Source organism: Alligator sinensis, unplaced genomic scaffold, assembly GCF_000455745.1.
Source record: "Alligator sinensis unplaced genomic scaffold, ASM45574v1 scaffold1905_1, whole genome shotgun sequence".
NCBI lineage: Eukaryota > Metazoa > Chordata > Crocodylia > Alligatoridae > Alligator > Alligator sinensis.
In genome coordinates, this window is record NW_005843303.1 from 13,660 (window position 1) to 29,421 (window position 15,762).

At 60.0% G+C, this 15,762-nt stretch overlaps 1 protein-coding gene across 3 annotated transcripts in view; it reads left to right on the forward strand.

Annotated features, from left to right (window-relative positions):
- Positions 1-13,872, forward strand: part of LOC102373194 (casein kinase II subunit alpha-like) — a 21,363-nt gene extending 7,491 nt beyond the window's left edge. The window contains exons 3-13 of one of the 3 annotated variants that reach the window (XM_006038284.3): positions 3,916-4,027; positions 4,922-5,023; positions 5,346-5,396; positions 6,608-6,667; positions 7,247-7,330; positions 9,325-9,435; positions 9,900-10,001; positions 10,753-10,853; positions 11,464-11,612; positions 12,071-12,160; positions 13,341-13,456. In XM_006038284.3, the coding sequence (XP_006038346.1) occupies positions 3,916-4,027; positions 4,922-5,023; positions 5,346-5,396; positions 6,608-6,667; positions 7,247-7,330; positions 9,325-9,435; positions 9,900-10,001; positions 10,753-10,853; positions 11,464-11,612; positions 12,071-12,160; positions 13,341-13,456 (1,078 nt within the window). Of the gene's footprint in view, positions 1-3,915; positions 4,028-4,921; positions 5,024-5,345; positions 5,397-6,607; positions 6,668-7,246; positions 7,331-9,324; positions 9,436-9,899; positions 10,002-10,752; positions 10,854-11,463; positions 11,613-12,070; positions 12,161-13,340 lie in introns of all 3 variants that reach the window. The other 2 variants (XM_025194791.1, XM_025194790.1) reach the window with 2 other exon arrangements.
- The last annotated feature ends 1,890 nt before the right edge of the window (positions 13,873-15,762 follow it).

Genomic DNA, 15,762 nt, shown 5'->3' on the forward strand with positions numbered 1-15,762 from the left:
CCCTCGTTAGGAAGATTATTTTTGCAGTGCCGCAGGTGCTTACAGCCCCTTCTAGACAAATGAAAACCGACAGGTCCCTGGCCGGAGGAGTGGGCTGTTTAAGCGTTAGATCAGCCTCTGCCTGGCGGAGGGCTGGACTCGCCATCGCTGGAGGGGTTCAAGAAGAGGTTGGACAGCCGCTGGGGCAGGGATGAGCTCGGGGCCGCGATGTCCGGAGTGCTCTGTAAAGAGCAGCCGATGGAAGCCCGGGACCGTGCCCCGCGCCCTTATGGATGGCTGGGAGACCATGAGAAGAGCCCTGCAGCCCCGAGCAGGTGGATGTTGGGGGGGGACCAGGCTCAGCAGCAGAAGGAAGCGGGGCTCCCTGACTGGCCGAGTTAGGAAGACGGTTAAAGGATGTGGGATAAGATTATGGAGGGGTACAGACGAGGGGGGTCCTGGCTGTCCCCTGAGGGGGGCTGCTGTGTGGCTGTCCCCAGGCTGCAGAGCAGAGTGGGGGGCATTTGGTTTTTCCCAGACCTCTGGGCCTTGCTGCGTGGGGCCAGGAAGGAGTCCTTTCCCCTCCTGTTGCTACATGTCAGGGGTTTGGGGGGTTTCCCCCCAACCTTTCTTAAGCAGCTCTGGGTGCTGCTGCAGCCAGGGCTGGGCTGTGCCGTGCCACCGCTTCAGCTGGCACCAACCCTGCAGGGTCCTGGCTAGAGGGGCTTGCCCCTGTGCTCAGGGTCACACCAACACCATGTCTGGGGTCAGGAAGGAATGTCCCCCCTGCTCAGACTGGTCCGGACTGGGGGGGTTGCCTTCCTCTGTAGTGGGGGACACTGGGGTCTCTGGAGTGCATTTTAACCCTCTCAGCAGCAGGACACTGACTGCCGTTGTCCCCCCGCTTTGCCGGGGGCAGGTCCAGGTGCCCTGCCTTGTGTTGGTGCGACAGGGTTCATCCCGTAGTATGCTGAGAGGTTGAACCACAGATTTGTTTCTGTGGGGCGGTTTGGACAGGGCTGCTCCTGCCTCAGGCCGGGGGTTGGACGAGATGCGACCTCCCGGCCAGCCCGACGTCTCCGATTCTGATTCCCCAGGCACATCCCTCTCCGCCGCTTGGAGCAGGGTGGGTAAAAATCAGTCATTTTTTAAAATTGAAATCAGATTTTTTTAATTTAATCCTATTTTTTGTTGGGTTTTTTTTTTTAAACAAACCTATATAAAGATATGTTAAAGCTCAAAGATATCATCATGGAATAGGGATTATTACTGCTAATTCTATACCATTTGAGGCAATATATTCATTTTAGAAAAGTTTTATAAATAGGTCGCAACAGGCCACGAACTATACTAGGGGCAAAATCTTATGGGGTTCCCAGAGGTTCCTCTAGAGATTAGTAAAGAGTAAAGAAAACTGCTCTCCCCAATGAGTCTCAGTGCTCAGTCTACTCGAGACGATCCCATTAAGCATCTCTGTGATGCTGAGTTGGTTTTAGAAAAGCTGGACGTGAACAAGTGCACGGGCTGGATGGGATGCACCCGAGGGTGCTGAGGGAGTTGGCTGATGCGATTGCAGAGCCACTGGTCATCATCCTTGGAAACTCATGGCGATCAGGAGAGGTCCCGGGTGGTTGGAAAAGGGCAAACATAGTGCCCATGGTTAAGAAAGGGAAAAAGGATCCAGGGAACGCCAGACCAGGCAGCCTCACCTCAGTCCCTGGAGAAATCATGGGGCCGGTCCTCAGGAAATCCATTTCCAAGGACTTGGAGGGGAAGACAGTGATGAGGAAAAGTCAGCATGGATTCACCAGGGGCAAGTCCTGCCTGCCCAGCCTGATGCCTTCTATGACAAGGTGACTGGCTCTGTGGATGTGGGGATACGGGTGGATGTGATAAACCTTGATTTTTAGCAAGGGTTTTGATGCGGTCTCCCACAGCATTATTGCAGGCAAGCTGCCTGGATGAATGGACTGTAAAATGGATCGAAAACAGGAGCATCAGGCTCAGAGAGTAGTAATCAATGGCTCCATGTCTAGTTGGCAGCTGGAGTCAAGTGGCGTGCCCCAAGGATTGGTCTTGGGACCACTTTTGTTCAGCATTGTCATCTACGACCTGGAAGATGGGCTGGATGCACCCTCTGCAAGGTTGCAGATGACACCAAGCTGAGGGAGTAAATACGCTGGAGGTCGGGCTAAGACTCAGAGCGATCACGACGCATTTGAGGATTGGGACAAAAGGAATCTCAGGAGGTTCAACAAGGACACGTGCAAAGTCCTGCACTTGAGAGGGAGCAATCCCCTGCACCGGGGCAGGCTGGGGGCGACGGGCTGGGCAGCAGCTTTGCAGAAAATGCCCTGGGGTGACGGGACAAGAAGATGGAGATGAGCCAGCAGTGTGCCCTTGGTGCCCAGAAGGCTACCGGCATCCCGGGCTGCATCGGTAGGAGCGTTGCCGGCAATTCGAGGGCAGTGATTCTTCCCCCCTAGTCACTGGGGAGGACACGTCTGGTGTCCTGTGTCCAGCTGTGGCCCCCACTACAGCAAGGATGTGGACACGTTGGAGAGAGTCCAGCAACAAAAATAGTTTGGGAGCTGGGTGAAATGACTTGTGAGGAGAGGCTGAGGGACCTGGGCTGATTGAGTCTGGAGAAGAGAAGAGCGAGGGGGATTGAATAGCAGCTTCACCTCCCTGCAGCGGGGCTGCAAAGAGGATGGAGCTGGGCTGGTCTCCGTGGGGGCAGATGGCAGGACAAGGAGCAATGGGCTCCAGCTGCAGCAAGGGAAGTCGAGATTGGATATTAGGAAGAATTTTCTCATGAGGAGGGCAGTGAAACGCTGGAACAGGCTCCCCAGCAAGGTGGTAGAGTCTCCATCCTTGGAGATTTTGAAGACTAGTCTGGACAAAGCCTTGTCTGGGATGATGTAGTTGGGGCTGGTCCTGCTTGGAGCAGGGTTTGGACTACATGTGACCTCCCAAAGTCCTTTCCAAACCTCATTTTCTATGGATTTATGATTCTATGATTCGCAGACTTGATTTGTGTCTCCAGAGGTAACATATGTGAGGTGAGAGATAACAGACCTGATGACCCACCCATCAGCCCTTTTGTCTCTCTGCAAGTTTGTGTGCCCAGAGTCAAGCCCTTGCCTCTCTCAAAAAAGTGCAAAGTTTCAGAAGTTAAATGAGTAAAGGATATCACACAAAAAGAATGCACTTTTTTGTAGAAAACAATGATTAAATTGAGGCTTCCTGGCCAGTGATTAAATCAAGATTTAAATCGATTTGGTATAAATCTAATCCACCCTGGCTTGGAGCGAAGCGTCCTTTACAACCTCCCAGAGCCGGGTTGAGCTGGGGAAACTGAAGCACAGAGAGTGGGAGCAACTTGCCCAGAGCCCCCAGCAGTGCAGCTGGGGCAGAACTCGGCATCCCGGCTTCACCCATTTCCCAAAGGCGAGCGCGCCGAGATTGTGAACTGCCAGCGGCGTTTTGCTCGGCGCAGAATGCATTTCCCCTCGGGGCTCTGGCCGGAGTCCAAATGTGTCACTGTTTTCTTCCTCCCTGAGATGGTCCTCGCATTTCATTACGGACACGCGAGCGACCTTGCGAGCTGCCTGCAGACTCTCCCGTTCCAGAGCTGGCTTAATTTTGGTGACGGGGATGCATTCCCTGTTAGCTTGTGCGGTGATCTGTAAAGCTCTCTAACTCTCCTGTAGGGAAGAAAGGGGTGCCCTGGCTGGTAGGGTTTCTTTGCCGTGCCAGCCAGCTCGTCGCCAGTCCTAGAGTATGGGGGTCAATTCCTGGAGCTCCGTAGGCTACATAACAGCCCCCCGAGCCTCCTGACCTGCCCAGTCGTTGGGAGAGCCGCTCTCTGGAAACGACACTGGGTTCTGACCCGGTCTCCCCCCCTTCACCTTCCCTTCTCTCCTCCTTGTGCAGCAACCAAGATGACTACCAGCTTGTGCGGAAGCTCGGGCGCGGCAAATACAGTGAAGTCTTTGAAGCCATTAACATCACCAACAATGAGAAAGTTGTGGTGAAAATCCTCAAGGTGGGTGCGTCGGGCTGTTTCCCGGGCCTTCGCGGGGTGCCGCTGACCACTGCGGGGCGGCTGCCGGGCTGGGGATGGTTGGAGTCGTGGGCAGCTTTTTGTTGCCTCTCCTCCCTCCCCCCAGCCCTGGCAGAGACCTGCTGTGATGAGCGGAGCAGGCGGAAGGAGGTTCCATGCATTGAGACCACGTGTGCCCTTGTTTGCGTCTCATTTACTCTGCACTCACTGCCATGGCTTCTGTGGCTGGGGGGGTCCGTTTCCACTCAGCTTCTGCCCTGCCAGGAGGTGTGGAGGGGCCGGTCCCTTGCACAGGGCTGCGTGTGCCATCCAGAGGCCAGGGCCCGGCTCCTGCTGAGATCCAGGGTGGGTTTGGCCACGATACGCTTGGCCAGAACGACTTCTGTTCTCCCCGTGGTGCTGCCCTCCACTCTCATGCTTGCTGCCTCCCTCTGGTATCGCATGGGCGTTCGTGGGGACTTTGGGAGGTCAGAGACATTCCCCCTCTCGTCCCTCCATCCCACAAGCAGTGCAGCAACCCCAGTAGTTGGGACCCAGGTGCTTGAAGCCCCTGGGCTGGTAGCAGTGCAGGGCCCCACCTCCAAGAGGAGCCTCAGCTACCCCCCCAGGGTGAGCCAGCACAGCACCCGGCAGAGCAGTCTCATGTCCGGTCATTGCTCCCGTGGCCCCAGAAGGCATGAGTAACTGTAGGTGCCTTCCTAGGGGAGAGCGCAGACCGATCGGGGTGCCCCAGCTCTGAGCAACGCCTGGTTCACCATGAATCTCTGTGACCCACCTCCCTCCTTGGCTGAGTTCCTGTCCTCTGCCCAGGCCATGCGGGCAGGGGGCCAGAGAGGCCTGACTGCTGCTCACTCCTCCTCCTCTTTCTTTCTGTAGCCAGTAAAGAAGAAGAAAATCAAGCGAGAAATCAAGATCCTGGAGAATCTGCGCGGAGGCCCCAATATCATCAGCTTGCTAGATATCGTCAAAGACCCCGTGGTGAGGCACAGGCACGGCCGAGGGCTGCAGCGGGTGGGCAGTGGCAGCAGCCCCGGGGAGCGATGGACCAAGCTAGGCCAGTGAAGTGGACGTGTGCATGCAGTGCACGCAGAGCCCAGCACGCGGGCCTAGCGGGTTCCCCTCCAGTTTCCTGCCTGGTGAAACTCCCAGGGCCCCTTTGGGTGGGAAGCCCCAGAGGTGGACGCTGGCTGTGGGGCAAGGAGCTGCTGCGTGGGGGCCTGTCACCGAGCCCCGGCGGCTCTGCGACCTGCCTGCAGGACTAACCTGCTTCCTTTCCTCCCTGTGCCTCGGTGACCTGCAGTCTCGCACGCCTGCCCTCGTCTTCGAGCATGTCAACAACACGGACTTCAAGGTGAGTGGCACCAGCCTGCTGCAGGTCGTCCTTGTGATTTCAGGCCGATGCGGAGAGCAGTCCCAGCACCCCCCAGCATGGGAGGGCATGTGCTGTGGAAACGGAAGCTTGTTGGGGGCTTCCCACCCAGGATTCAACTTGTGTCCAGCCCCACGCAGCCTCGGGTAGGGATGGATGGGTCCTAGCCAGCCGGGGCCCTACAGCTGAGCCTAGCCCAGCCCAGAGCACATGGTGACTGGGACCTTCCCACTGTCACCAGCTCCCTCGTGGGTCATTGCTGTAAACTGGGGGATGTTACATTTTGAGGGGTGATCTGTAGGATTTGCTGCCTCGTGGGGTCCCAGCAGCCCGGCCTGCCTGCTGCTCAGGCGCCGGCCCAGCCAGGGTTGTGCCTGCATCTGACGGTGGCCGTGTGCGCAAGCGTCACTCCAGATCTGTTGACACCTCAGCTGGTTGAGTGCTGCGTTGTGAGCTTCTGGTGGACGAGTGCACGGGGAGGCTGTTAGCTGGGCCTCTCCACCCTGGGTTCCTGGTTCTCCCCACGAATTTTGTTTTCACTGTTGATCGCACACTTGTCTCCTTGATGCTACCCTGAGACCTCCTCTCGTGAGGACTGTCCCACTGATGCCATCCTGCCCTCTCCGGGTCTGGCAGGAGGAGTCCTGTAGCTTTTTCCCATCCTCCCTCCACGTCCTGGGTCTGATCCCACCCTATTCTGGGTCTGGGGCATCTTGGGCCATGTTCCACGGCCACTTCATGGCAGGGTGAGGAGGTGCGGCTGGCTTGTGGGTTCAGCTCCTCTTGTGGGTCACTGATGGTTCCTGGTCAGTCTCTCCTGGGGCACACAGCCGTCACTGTGGTCTTTTGGAGGGAGGATACAACCTTGCAGAGCCTGGACTGACCAGGATCTAGTCCTCTGAGAGAATATGTCTCTCCTTGGGACCCACCAGTGGATATCCCCAGTGGGCTGGCCAGTCCTAGAGCGCCGGGGCCTGAGGTCTCACTACAGAAGCTGTGTGCGAGAGAGAGAGAGAGAGACTGCAATTACAGTGGGGGCTAGTGGGGCACCTGATTTTGCCATGTGCCCGATGGGCCGTGGTGCTGCTGTCCCTGGCTGTGACAGCAGGGCCCCGTCTCAACGAGCCAGTATAGTGCCACGCGCCGAGTGCCTGTAGCATTTCACTGACCGCCCCTGCGATCCCTCCCCACAGCAATTGTACCAGACGCTCTCGGACTTTGACATCCGGTTCTACATGTACGAAATCCTCAAGGTAAGCTCCCCTGGGGACAGGAGTCCTCGCCCACCCTCCTGGGACCTCCCTGCTCCTCACGTGAAGGCAGTGGGGTGGGAATGGCAGCTGCTTGGCCCCCGAGCCCCTCCTTGCAGCAGCGTCTGGCAGGCCGATCCCAGCCGGGGCAGGGGAAGGCGCCGTCAAGCTCCATGCTCACGTTGCATAGGACGTGCAGGTCCCAGAGTCTCTGCTTCCCTTTCCGCGCCCCTCGGTGCTGACCTGCTTGCTGGCTCCTCTTGGCTTTCCATGCAAGCAGCTGGCATGGGGAGCCGTGATGGAGCAGGGGATCTTCTCGGACACTTGGAGGGGGAAATCAGTGCTAGTGTGAGGCATTGTCTGTCCAGCCATGGCTGGCCAGGGCCCCCTTCAGCACTCCCTGTCCCAGGGGCCACGGGTGGGGGCTTGTGCCCAACACAGGTGGGGAGAAGCGTGTAGAGCCCTCAGGCCTCACTGCAGTGGCTGATTCCCCCACGAGCTCTGGGTCTTTCCCGCTCCAGCCACCTCGTGCTTGGCTCCACGTGCAGCTGGGGTCTGACCGCGCCTCTGTCCTGTCCGCAGGCCCTGGATTACTGTCACAGTATGGGCGTCATGCATCGAGACGTCAAGCCACACAACGTCATGATCGACCACGAGCACAGAAAGGTACAGTGGGGGCTGCCCCCTCTGAGCGTCCCCAGCTGGATGCGCCCTCTCCTCCAGCCGGTGCCCACGGGTGCTGCTAGTCATGCTGCTGGGCAGCACCAGGGAACAACCGCGGTTTAGATCCTTGCTGCTGAGCGGGTTGAGTTAGAGCGGAGGCAGCCCGCCCTCCTGCAACATCCATGAGAAGCAGCAGGGAGGCTTCTGCCCACACAGGACATGCCCACATGGCTACTCCTGCACACTCGCTCACAAGAGCATCAGCAGGGCCACGCTGGGTCAGACCCGTGGTCCATCTCACCCAGTGTCCTGTCCCTGACTGTGGCAGGGGTGGATGCTATAGAGGGGGGGCACTGAACAGGATCTCGAGTGATCCGTCCCCTATTCGGTACCTTCTCTGGCATCCACCATCGTCAGGTTCTCAATGCCAGAGGAAATGTCTCCCCCCCAGGCTGTTCAACGGGCGTTGATGGGTCTGTCAGCCATGGATTTACCCAGTCCCTTGTTGAGCCTGGCTCTGCTCCCTGCCTTCACCCCCTCCTGGACCAGTGAATCCCACACGTTCACTGCACATTGCTTCACAAAAGTCCTGTCTCTTAGTGTTAAACCTGCCTCCTGCTCCTTTCAGTGGGTGCCCCATGGGTCGAGTGCTCTGGGAACAGTTCCCTGTTCCCTTGATCCACGGCCTTCCTGATTATATAGAGCTCGGTCCTCTCCTGCCTCAGCCTTCTCCTTTTCAAATGGAAGTCTGAGCCTTTTCATTCTGCTGCGTCCTATGGAGATGTGGGGACCGGCACCACTCGCGTGTCTCCTCATCCGCCTGGGGCTTGTGCTCACCTCACCTGTCCTGATTATAAATGGAGCAGCCGCTTGGTCAGCTGGGCTCCGCTAGCTCGGCTGCAAACCTGCACCTTGTTGCCTTAATGCCTCTCCGAGCCTCCCCATCCTCAAGGGGCTAGGAGGTTCACAGCCCTTTCTCCGGTACTGCCTTGGCGCCTCCGTGTTCACATCAGGTCCCTCTTCCTCCCACGAGCGACACAGCTGCAGTTGGAAGCTCCCAGGGCTGGTCTGACACAGGCAGCGAGCACAGGGCCAGAAACAGCCCTGCCTTTGCTGGCGCGGGTTCCCCGCAGACGCCGGCCAGGGCGGGGGTGTGGATTTGCAGCTGTGCCCTGTTTGTTTGGGGATGCAGGTGTCAATAAAACCCACCCCTGCCTCTCGTAAACCACCTTTTATTTGTCACCTGTTTGTTAGGAACCCCGGGCTTGTCAATGGAGCGTTAGATTGCTCTCAGGGCCTTTGTAGTGACCCGCCGCCTGGGACCCGAATGCACCGGACTTCAAAGCCCCCCTGGGCAGAGCCACTTCCAAGGGCTGTAGGCTGCCCCGGCAGGATTGGCGGGAACGTTGACCCTGTCCTGGACCCCAGGCTCTTCGGCTCCTCCCCTCCCTCCTGCCGGGGCTGGGAAATTCACCCGCCCGGACTCACCACTTCTCTACCCGCTTCCTTCAGTGTCCACTGCCCCCAGCTGGCTGCGTGGGCTTGGCCAGATCTTTTTCCCCACTGCCTGTATCTGTTCGCTGAGTGCTCCCCTGCATTGCAGGCTTGTCGGCACAGTTTACAGCAGTGGGGCTAGAAGGGAACTCAGCTCATCCAGGCTGTCCCCTGCTTGGGGCAGCAACATCCCTGTCTGAACAAGCCCATACGTTGAGTGCGCTCGGGCGCAGTGGTCTCTGTCCTGACCCTGGCAGATGTCACCAACACATGGTGGCTAGAGGTCCCTGCCTTGGGCTGAGAGCTAAAGCCCTCAGCAGTGACCAAGTGTTGCGAGCAGCGAAGTGATTAGGATTCTTAATGCAGACACTTTGTTGTCACCCTACCCCCAAAAATCACCAGATCTGGTGGCAATATCACTAAGCAAGCAGCGGCGCCGGGACCCCTGTGCTACAGTGGGCTGTAATGGTGCATGCCCTCACTCTCTCCTTCTCTCCCCGCAGCTCCGCCTGATAGACTGGGGGCTGGCTGAGTTTTACCACCCCGGGCAGGAGTACAACGTTCGGGTAGCCTCCAGATACTTCAAGGGACCAGAGCTCTTGGTAGACTACCAGGTACGTCACGCAGCAGAGCAGTCCTGTGCGTGCAGATGCAGATGATGCACTTGCCAAAGGGAGACCAGACACCCAGCGAGGTGTTGAGACAGTCCAGCCGGGTGAGGCCCTGCCAAAGGCCTAAGTGAGGGGGAAGCGGAGAGCGTACGTGGGTGCAACACAGCTGGAAGGGCCCCCCCGGACACAGGGATGGGAGGGCTGTGCAGCATGCCTGGCTGGCTGTCTCCTGCTCCTGGCAACCTGTGGGCTGTAGAAGGGCCCGTGAGACCCAGAGCCCGGATGCCCTGGGCCAGCGGCCCCTGGAACCAGAGCCATCGGCCAAGCTGCCGGGAATCTGCTGGGAGCAGGGCCCCGGGTCCCTGGAGCTGGAGACTGGGGCGTGTTCTCTCATAGGCCCGTGCCCTCTGGCCCCCGGGGCTTGGAGCTGCTGCCACCTCCCGCCTCTCTCCCCCCGGCTTTTCCAGATGTACGACTACAGCTTGGACATGTGGAGCTTAGGCTGCATGCTGGCCAGCATGATCTTCCGGAAGGAGCCCTTCTTCCACGGCCACGACAACTACGACCAGGTGAGCCGCGGGCCTCGTCCTCTGCCTCCCCCGAAATCCCGGCTCCTGCAGCGCCGCACTCAGAGGCAGGCGTAGGACAGTGGCCAGCCGTCACAGCCAGTCTGCAGCCGCTGCAGAGTGGGACAATGGTGTCACACCCCAGACACCCACTTGCTGTGGGCCGTACTCCTCCACCCTGGCCTCTCCCCTCTGCCAGGGGCTTTGTGTGCCCCTCCACCCCTGCTTGGGAGGTCGGTCAGCCTGGATGTCCATCCACCTGGCTCAGCTGGGAGCACGGGCAGGGCCCAGACAGGTGCATGCTGAACCTGCAGTCCTTACCAGGGACCCCATCCCACAGACCTCTGCACTGCTGCTTGAACCTAAGACTCAGCCATGCAGAAGGGAAGGGCTCCCCGCAGCCGTCCACCCCCTCCCGTTTTCCAGTCCCCCGGATCAGTAGGGCCGAGCCCACCAGGGATTGGGACGTTCTTGAACTCGGGGGGTTGGTGGGTGGCAGCGCCCTGAAGATGTGGTATCACAGGCAGACACAGGCGAGGGAACCCATCAGCTTGGGCCGCACATGCCGGTGCCCTGAGCCCCGGGTTATCTTGCCTGCGAGGGCCTGGAGGAGCAAAGGTTTCTAGTACCCAGCAGGGAAGGCAGCAGGGAGAGGCCTGGCCTGGAGCTCCATGCTTCCCACCTGGCGGCTGGGTCATGGGTGCTGGGCCAGCCTGGTGGGACGCACTCAGTGCTCTGCTCTCCACCCCCACAGCTCGTGCGGATCGCGAAAGTGCTGGGCACGGAGGACCTGTACGACTACATCGACAAGTACAACATCGAGCTGGACCCCCGCTTCAATGACATCCTCGGCAGGTGGGTGCCGGCGTGGTCAGAGACCCGGCTCTCTTCCCGGGAGGCCCCTTGGGGTGCCCGGGCCTGGCTTCTCCCTGCCATAGTCAGGCAGTCCCGGCCGTGTCCCAGCCCGTGTCTGTGCCTCCAGCCTCTCGCTGCCTGGGGTGGAGCCGTTGAACCATGGGGGTGTATTTGGCCCCACACACAAGGACCCTGGCCACTGTGTCGCTGGGGGGTGTGCAGGGGGGTGTTGTTTTCATGCCCAGTCCAGTACAGAGGTAGGGACCCTCCCCGCTACTCGCATGGGCTCCTGGAGGCGGCTGTGGGCAGAGCAGACAGGGAGGCTCTAATACCCGGAGCTGGGCACTGTCTTCCCACCAGTCGAGCCAGCTCTCACCAGCGAGCACGCGGCCCCTTCAGCCATTCGGGTTCTTGCAGTGACTTCTAGCTGGTCCCTGGCCCTGGCCAGCCTCTGTGCTCCAGGGTAAGGAGCCCGTAGCCCTGCTGTGCAGGGAGCGTCCTCCTAGCCTGGCTCCAGAAAGCAGGCTCCTGATTTGGCCCGACAGGGTAGCGGGTGCTTGTCACGGGGGGACACAGGGACGGGGGCTCAGGTTGGCTCTGCCCCTCGTAGACACTCCCGCAAGCGATGGGAGCGCTTCGTGCACAGCGAGAACCAGCACCTGGTGAGCACGGAGGCACTCGACTTCCTGGACAAGCTGCTGCGCTACGACCACCAGACACGGCTCACCGCCCGGGAGGCCATGGAGCACCCCTACTTCTGTGCGTAGGCCGCAGCTCCCACACCCTCCCCCGTGGCTCGGTCGTGGCCTTCAGCGCCTCTCAGCCCCCGGGCCCAGTCCCTGCCCCATTCCCCAGCTGCCTGGACACCGATGGGCCCAGAGAGGTAGCATGTCCCAGCCCACAGGCTCCTAGGGCCGTGCCGGGGACCCTCATCCTCCAGCAAGGCCGCATCCATGCTGCTGAGGCCCAGCTCCCTGCCTCATGTAGCGCTCTGGTCACGTAGGCCGTGTAGCTGTATGTTGCAGCCTGTGCCCGGGCTCCCAGCATCGCCCCGGCCTCTTCTCTGTCCCGGCAGCTGCCCACCCCTCTGCGGCTGCTGTCTCCACCAGGACCCTGCTCCCCTGGCTGCCTGGCTCTGGAGGCTGAGAGCTGTTGTGTCCCTCCGTGGACTGGGAGCCTTGCATTTGCTGACATTTCTCTCTGCTCTTTGCTGGCAGATCCCATAGCGAAAGACCCTGCACGGATGGGCCCCTCAGCTGGCCTGGCAGCCAGCAACACACCCGTCAGCGCCTCCAGTATGTTGGCAGGTGGGTTCCCGCCTCCCGGACCGCCTCGGTGGGTAGCAAGGAGGGCTCCGGGCACCAGGCCCCCTTTACTAGCAGGGCCAAGGCATCAGTGCCAGACTGCTGGCCTGGTGCCCTCCCCCAGGAAGGGGGAATGAGATCATAAAGAAATGGGGCTGGAGGGGACCTTCAGAGAGCATCTGGGGAACCCCCTGGCATCGCTCCAGCCAGGTGGCACCTCCTTGGCAGCCTGGGGGAGCATCAACCTTCGCAGCAGGGCTTTAGCAGCCTCTTGGGCTGGGGAAGGGACTGGGAAGCTGTGGGCAGTGTTGCAGGGTTGGAGGTCACAGCCATGCAGCACTGGGCGCCTGGCTTCCACGGGGGGGACGTTCTGGTACTTCCATCCCCAGCGGCCTGCCCATCCTCGCTGTCCTGTATGGGCACTGGGCACGGGTCGCTACAAACATCAGCTCAGCAGCCATCGAGCAGGCAGAGACCATGTCAGGGACAGCGAAGAGGATTGTAAACAAAGCGGAAAGTGTCACAGTACCCTTTTATAAACCCACGGGGTGTCCACCCCGTGGATCCCGTGCCCAGCTCTGCGCCCTGCACCTCCAGGAGATGGGAGACCTGGGGAAGATGCAGAGGAGGGCACAAGGATGATGAGCGACATGCTTAGGGAGAGATGAGTGAGGCCAGGCCTGGGTGGTCTAGAGAAGAGATGCCTGAGGGGGGCAGGAGAAGAGTTCACAACCCACTCAATGGGGAAGAGAAAGTCCCTGGGATTTATTACTGACTCTGTCACCAGACAAGGATGGGAGGTCACACGTGGACCGAGCAGGCGGCAGTTTAATGCTAACACCAGGGAGGTCTTTTCCCCCCAACATGGCACTAAAGGGGGACTCGTGGCCCCAGGGGTGGTGGGAGCCGGGAGCTCAGCCACATTCACAAGGACTTGGACACGTGCGTGGAGGAAAGGGGCATCGATCGGTGGCTCTGGGGCAGGGAGCGAGGGGCCCGGCCTCCGCATCGGCCCTGCCTGGACCTCAGTGCTGGAGGCTGCAGGGAGAGGAACGGGGGAAAACCCTGCTCGGCCCCAGTCCCGCTCCCCCCAGCTCCGCTCTCTGCCCCGTGGGACACGGGCTGGGGAAGGACAAACCCGGGGCCTGACCCAGTAAACCTCAGCTCTTATGTTCTTACGTAGGTATTACCTCGATGTCCGCGTCCCAGCCCATGGGCAGCCTGGCCGCTTCGCCCGTCATCTCCTCTCCGAACGCTCTGGGCTCGCCAGTCCCCGCAGCTGCCGGGGTGCAGCCCTGAACTCACGTCGCAACCTCCGGCTTCTCGCACCACTGGGCTCACACCTGCCTTGTGCCCTCCTGCCCCATCCCTCCGGGAGCCGACGGCCCGTGCCGCCCGCCTGCCCGCCTGTGGCCGCTGCTCCCGGAGGCAGGAAGCAGGGGAGGGGCCCTCTCTGGAATTTTATTTTTATTTCTGTTGAGTAAGAAAGAAAAGAGAAAAGAGCAAAAACTGTAGGTCCCTTTTTTCTCCCCCCCCTCCCTCCTCTGTGCAGTAACAATATCACACTCTCTGGCTACGGACAAAAGCTGATCTCTGTCGTGTCTGTGTCGGGGTGAAGCGTCAGCTGCGTTCTTCTCACGAGGATCATGGTTAGTGACGCAGCTACCGTGTAGAAATTTAAAATGGAGAATAAAATTTATTTTCTATGTCCCTAACGGGGCGGCTGGGGCGGTGCCTCGTTGCTGGAAGCCAAAGGCTCGAGGGGGTGCTGTGTGTCCGGGGGCTGCGGGCACCTTTGCTCCTGCTTGCGGGTCCGTCCTCAGCCGGGTAGACTGGCATCCCCCGCGGGGCTGCACGGGGCTCATCGCTGCAGCTGCCTGGTCCCGGGGCAGGACGGCAGGCGCTCGTGCTTCTGCAAGGAGCAGCCTGGGCCCTGGTTTCCAGTCCTCCAGCCAAGGCCAGCGGGGATCAATGCCTGGCCCATCCATCAGGCTCCAGGACTCCCACCAAAGACCCTCTGCCCCTGCAGCGTAAAGCGCAGGATCCCGGGGGAGTCGGGCGGAAGGGACCTCGCAAGGGCAGCCCCTGCTCCAGGCAGGATCCTCCGTGACTGAACCATCCCGGTGAGTTCCTGTCCCACCTGCTGTTGGCAGCGCCCAGGCACGGAGGTTCCCCCATGTCTGCAGGGGCCTGAACCCCTCAGGCAGCACCTCCCTCATCTCCAGCCTCAGTGTCCCCTTAAGGCCATTGCTCCTTGTCCTGTCCCCAGCAGCCACAGAGAGAAGCCCGTCTCCATCTGTACCCGCCCTGCAGGCTTCTCCTCTCCAGACCGGAGACCCCTCGCTCTCCCACCCCTCCTCAGCACTCGGCTCTCGGCCCCCTGCTCATTCTTGTTGCCCTGCTCTGGACTCGGGGTTTCCAATCTCCCCCGTCCTTCTTGATGCGCAGGACACAGGACTCCAGGGGAGGCCTCCCCAGGGCTGGACACCGCAGGAGAATCACCGCCCTTGCTGTGCAGGTGACACTGCTGCTCAGACCGCCCAGCAGGCTGCTGCGGTTTCGTTGCAACAAAAAGCACGTTGCGGGCTTCAGTCCAGCTCATGGGCCATTGTCACCCCCAGAATCACACAACTGTGGCTGGAAGGGAGCTCAGGAAGTCACATCTAGTCCAACCTCTGCTCACACCAGCCCCAGCCCCAGCTACATCAGCCCAGCCGAGGCTGTGTCGATCTGGGCCTTAAACACCTCCAGGGATGGAGACTGCACCACCTCTCTGGGGAGCCTGTGCCAGTGTTTTACTACCCTCCTAGTGAGAGAGTTTTTCCTAATATTCAACCTCAACTTCCCTTGCTGCAGCTTGAGCCCATTGCTCCTTGTCCTGCCATCTGCTCCCGCTGAGACCAGCCCAGCTCCATCCTCTTTGCAGCCCCCCTGCAGGGAGATGAAGGCTGCTATCAAATCCCTCCTCAGTCTTCTCTTCTCCAGACTCAATCAGCCCAGGTCCCTCAGCCTTTCCTCACCACTCCTGTCCCCCAGCCCCACAACCATTGCCGTTCCCCTCCACTGGACTCTCTCCAACGTGTCCACATCCTTTCTGTAGTGGGGGCCACAGCTGGACACTGCACTCCAGATGTGACCTCCCCAGTGCTGAATAGAGGGGAAGAATCACTGCCCTCCATCTGCTGGCAACGCTCCTACCGATGCAGCCCGGGATGCTGGTGGCCTTCTTGGCACCGAGGGCACACTGCTGGCTCCTGTTCATCTTCTTGTCCCCTGTCCCCCCAGGTCCTTTTCTGCAGAGCGGCTGCCCAGCCCGTCACCCCCAGCTTGCAGGGGATTCCTCCTCCTCAGTGCAGGACTTTGCACTTGTCCTAGTTGAACCTCCTGAGATTCCTTGCAGCCCAGTCCTCCAATGTGTCGCGATCGCTCTGAATCCGTGTCAGATTCATAGATCCATAGCTGTTCAGGTCAGAAGGGACCTCAATAGATCATCGAGTCCGACCCCCTGCATAGGCAGGCAAGAGTGCTGGGTCTAGATGACCCCAGATAGATGCATATCTAACCTCCTCTTGAAGACCCCCAGGGCAGGGGAGCGCACCAACTCC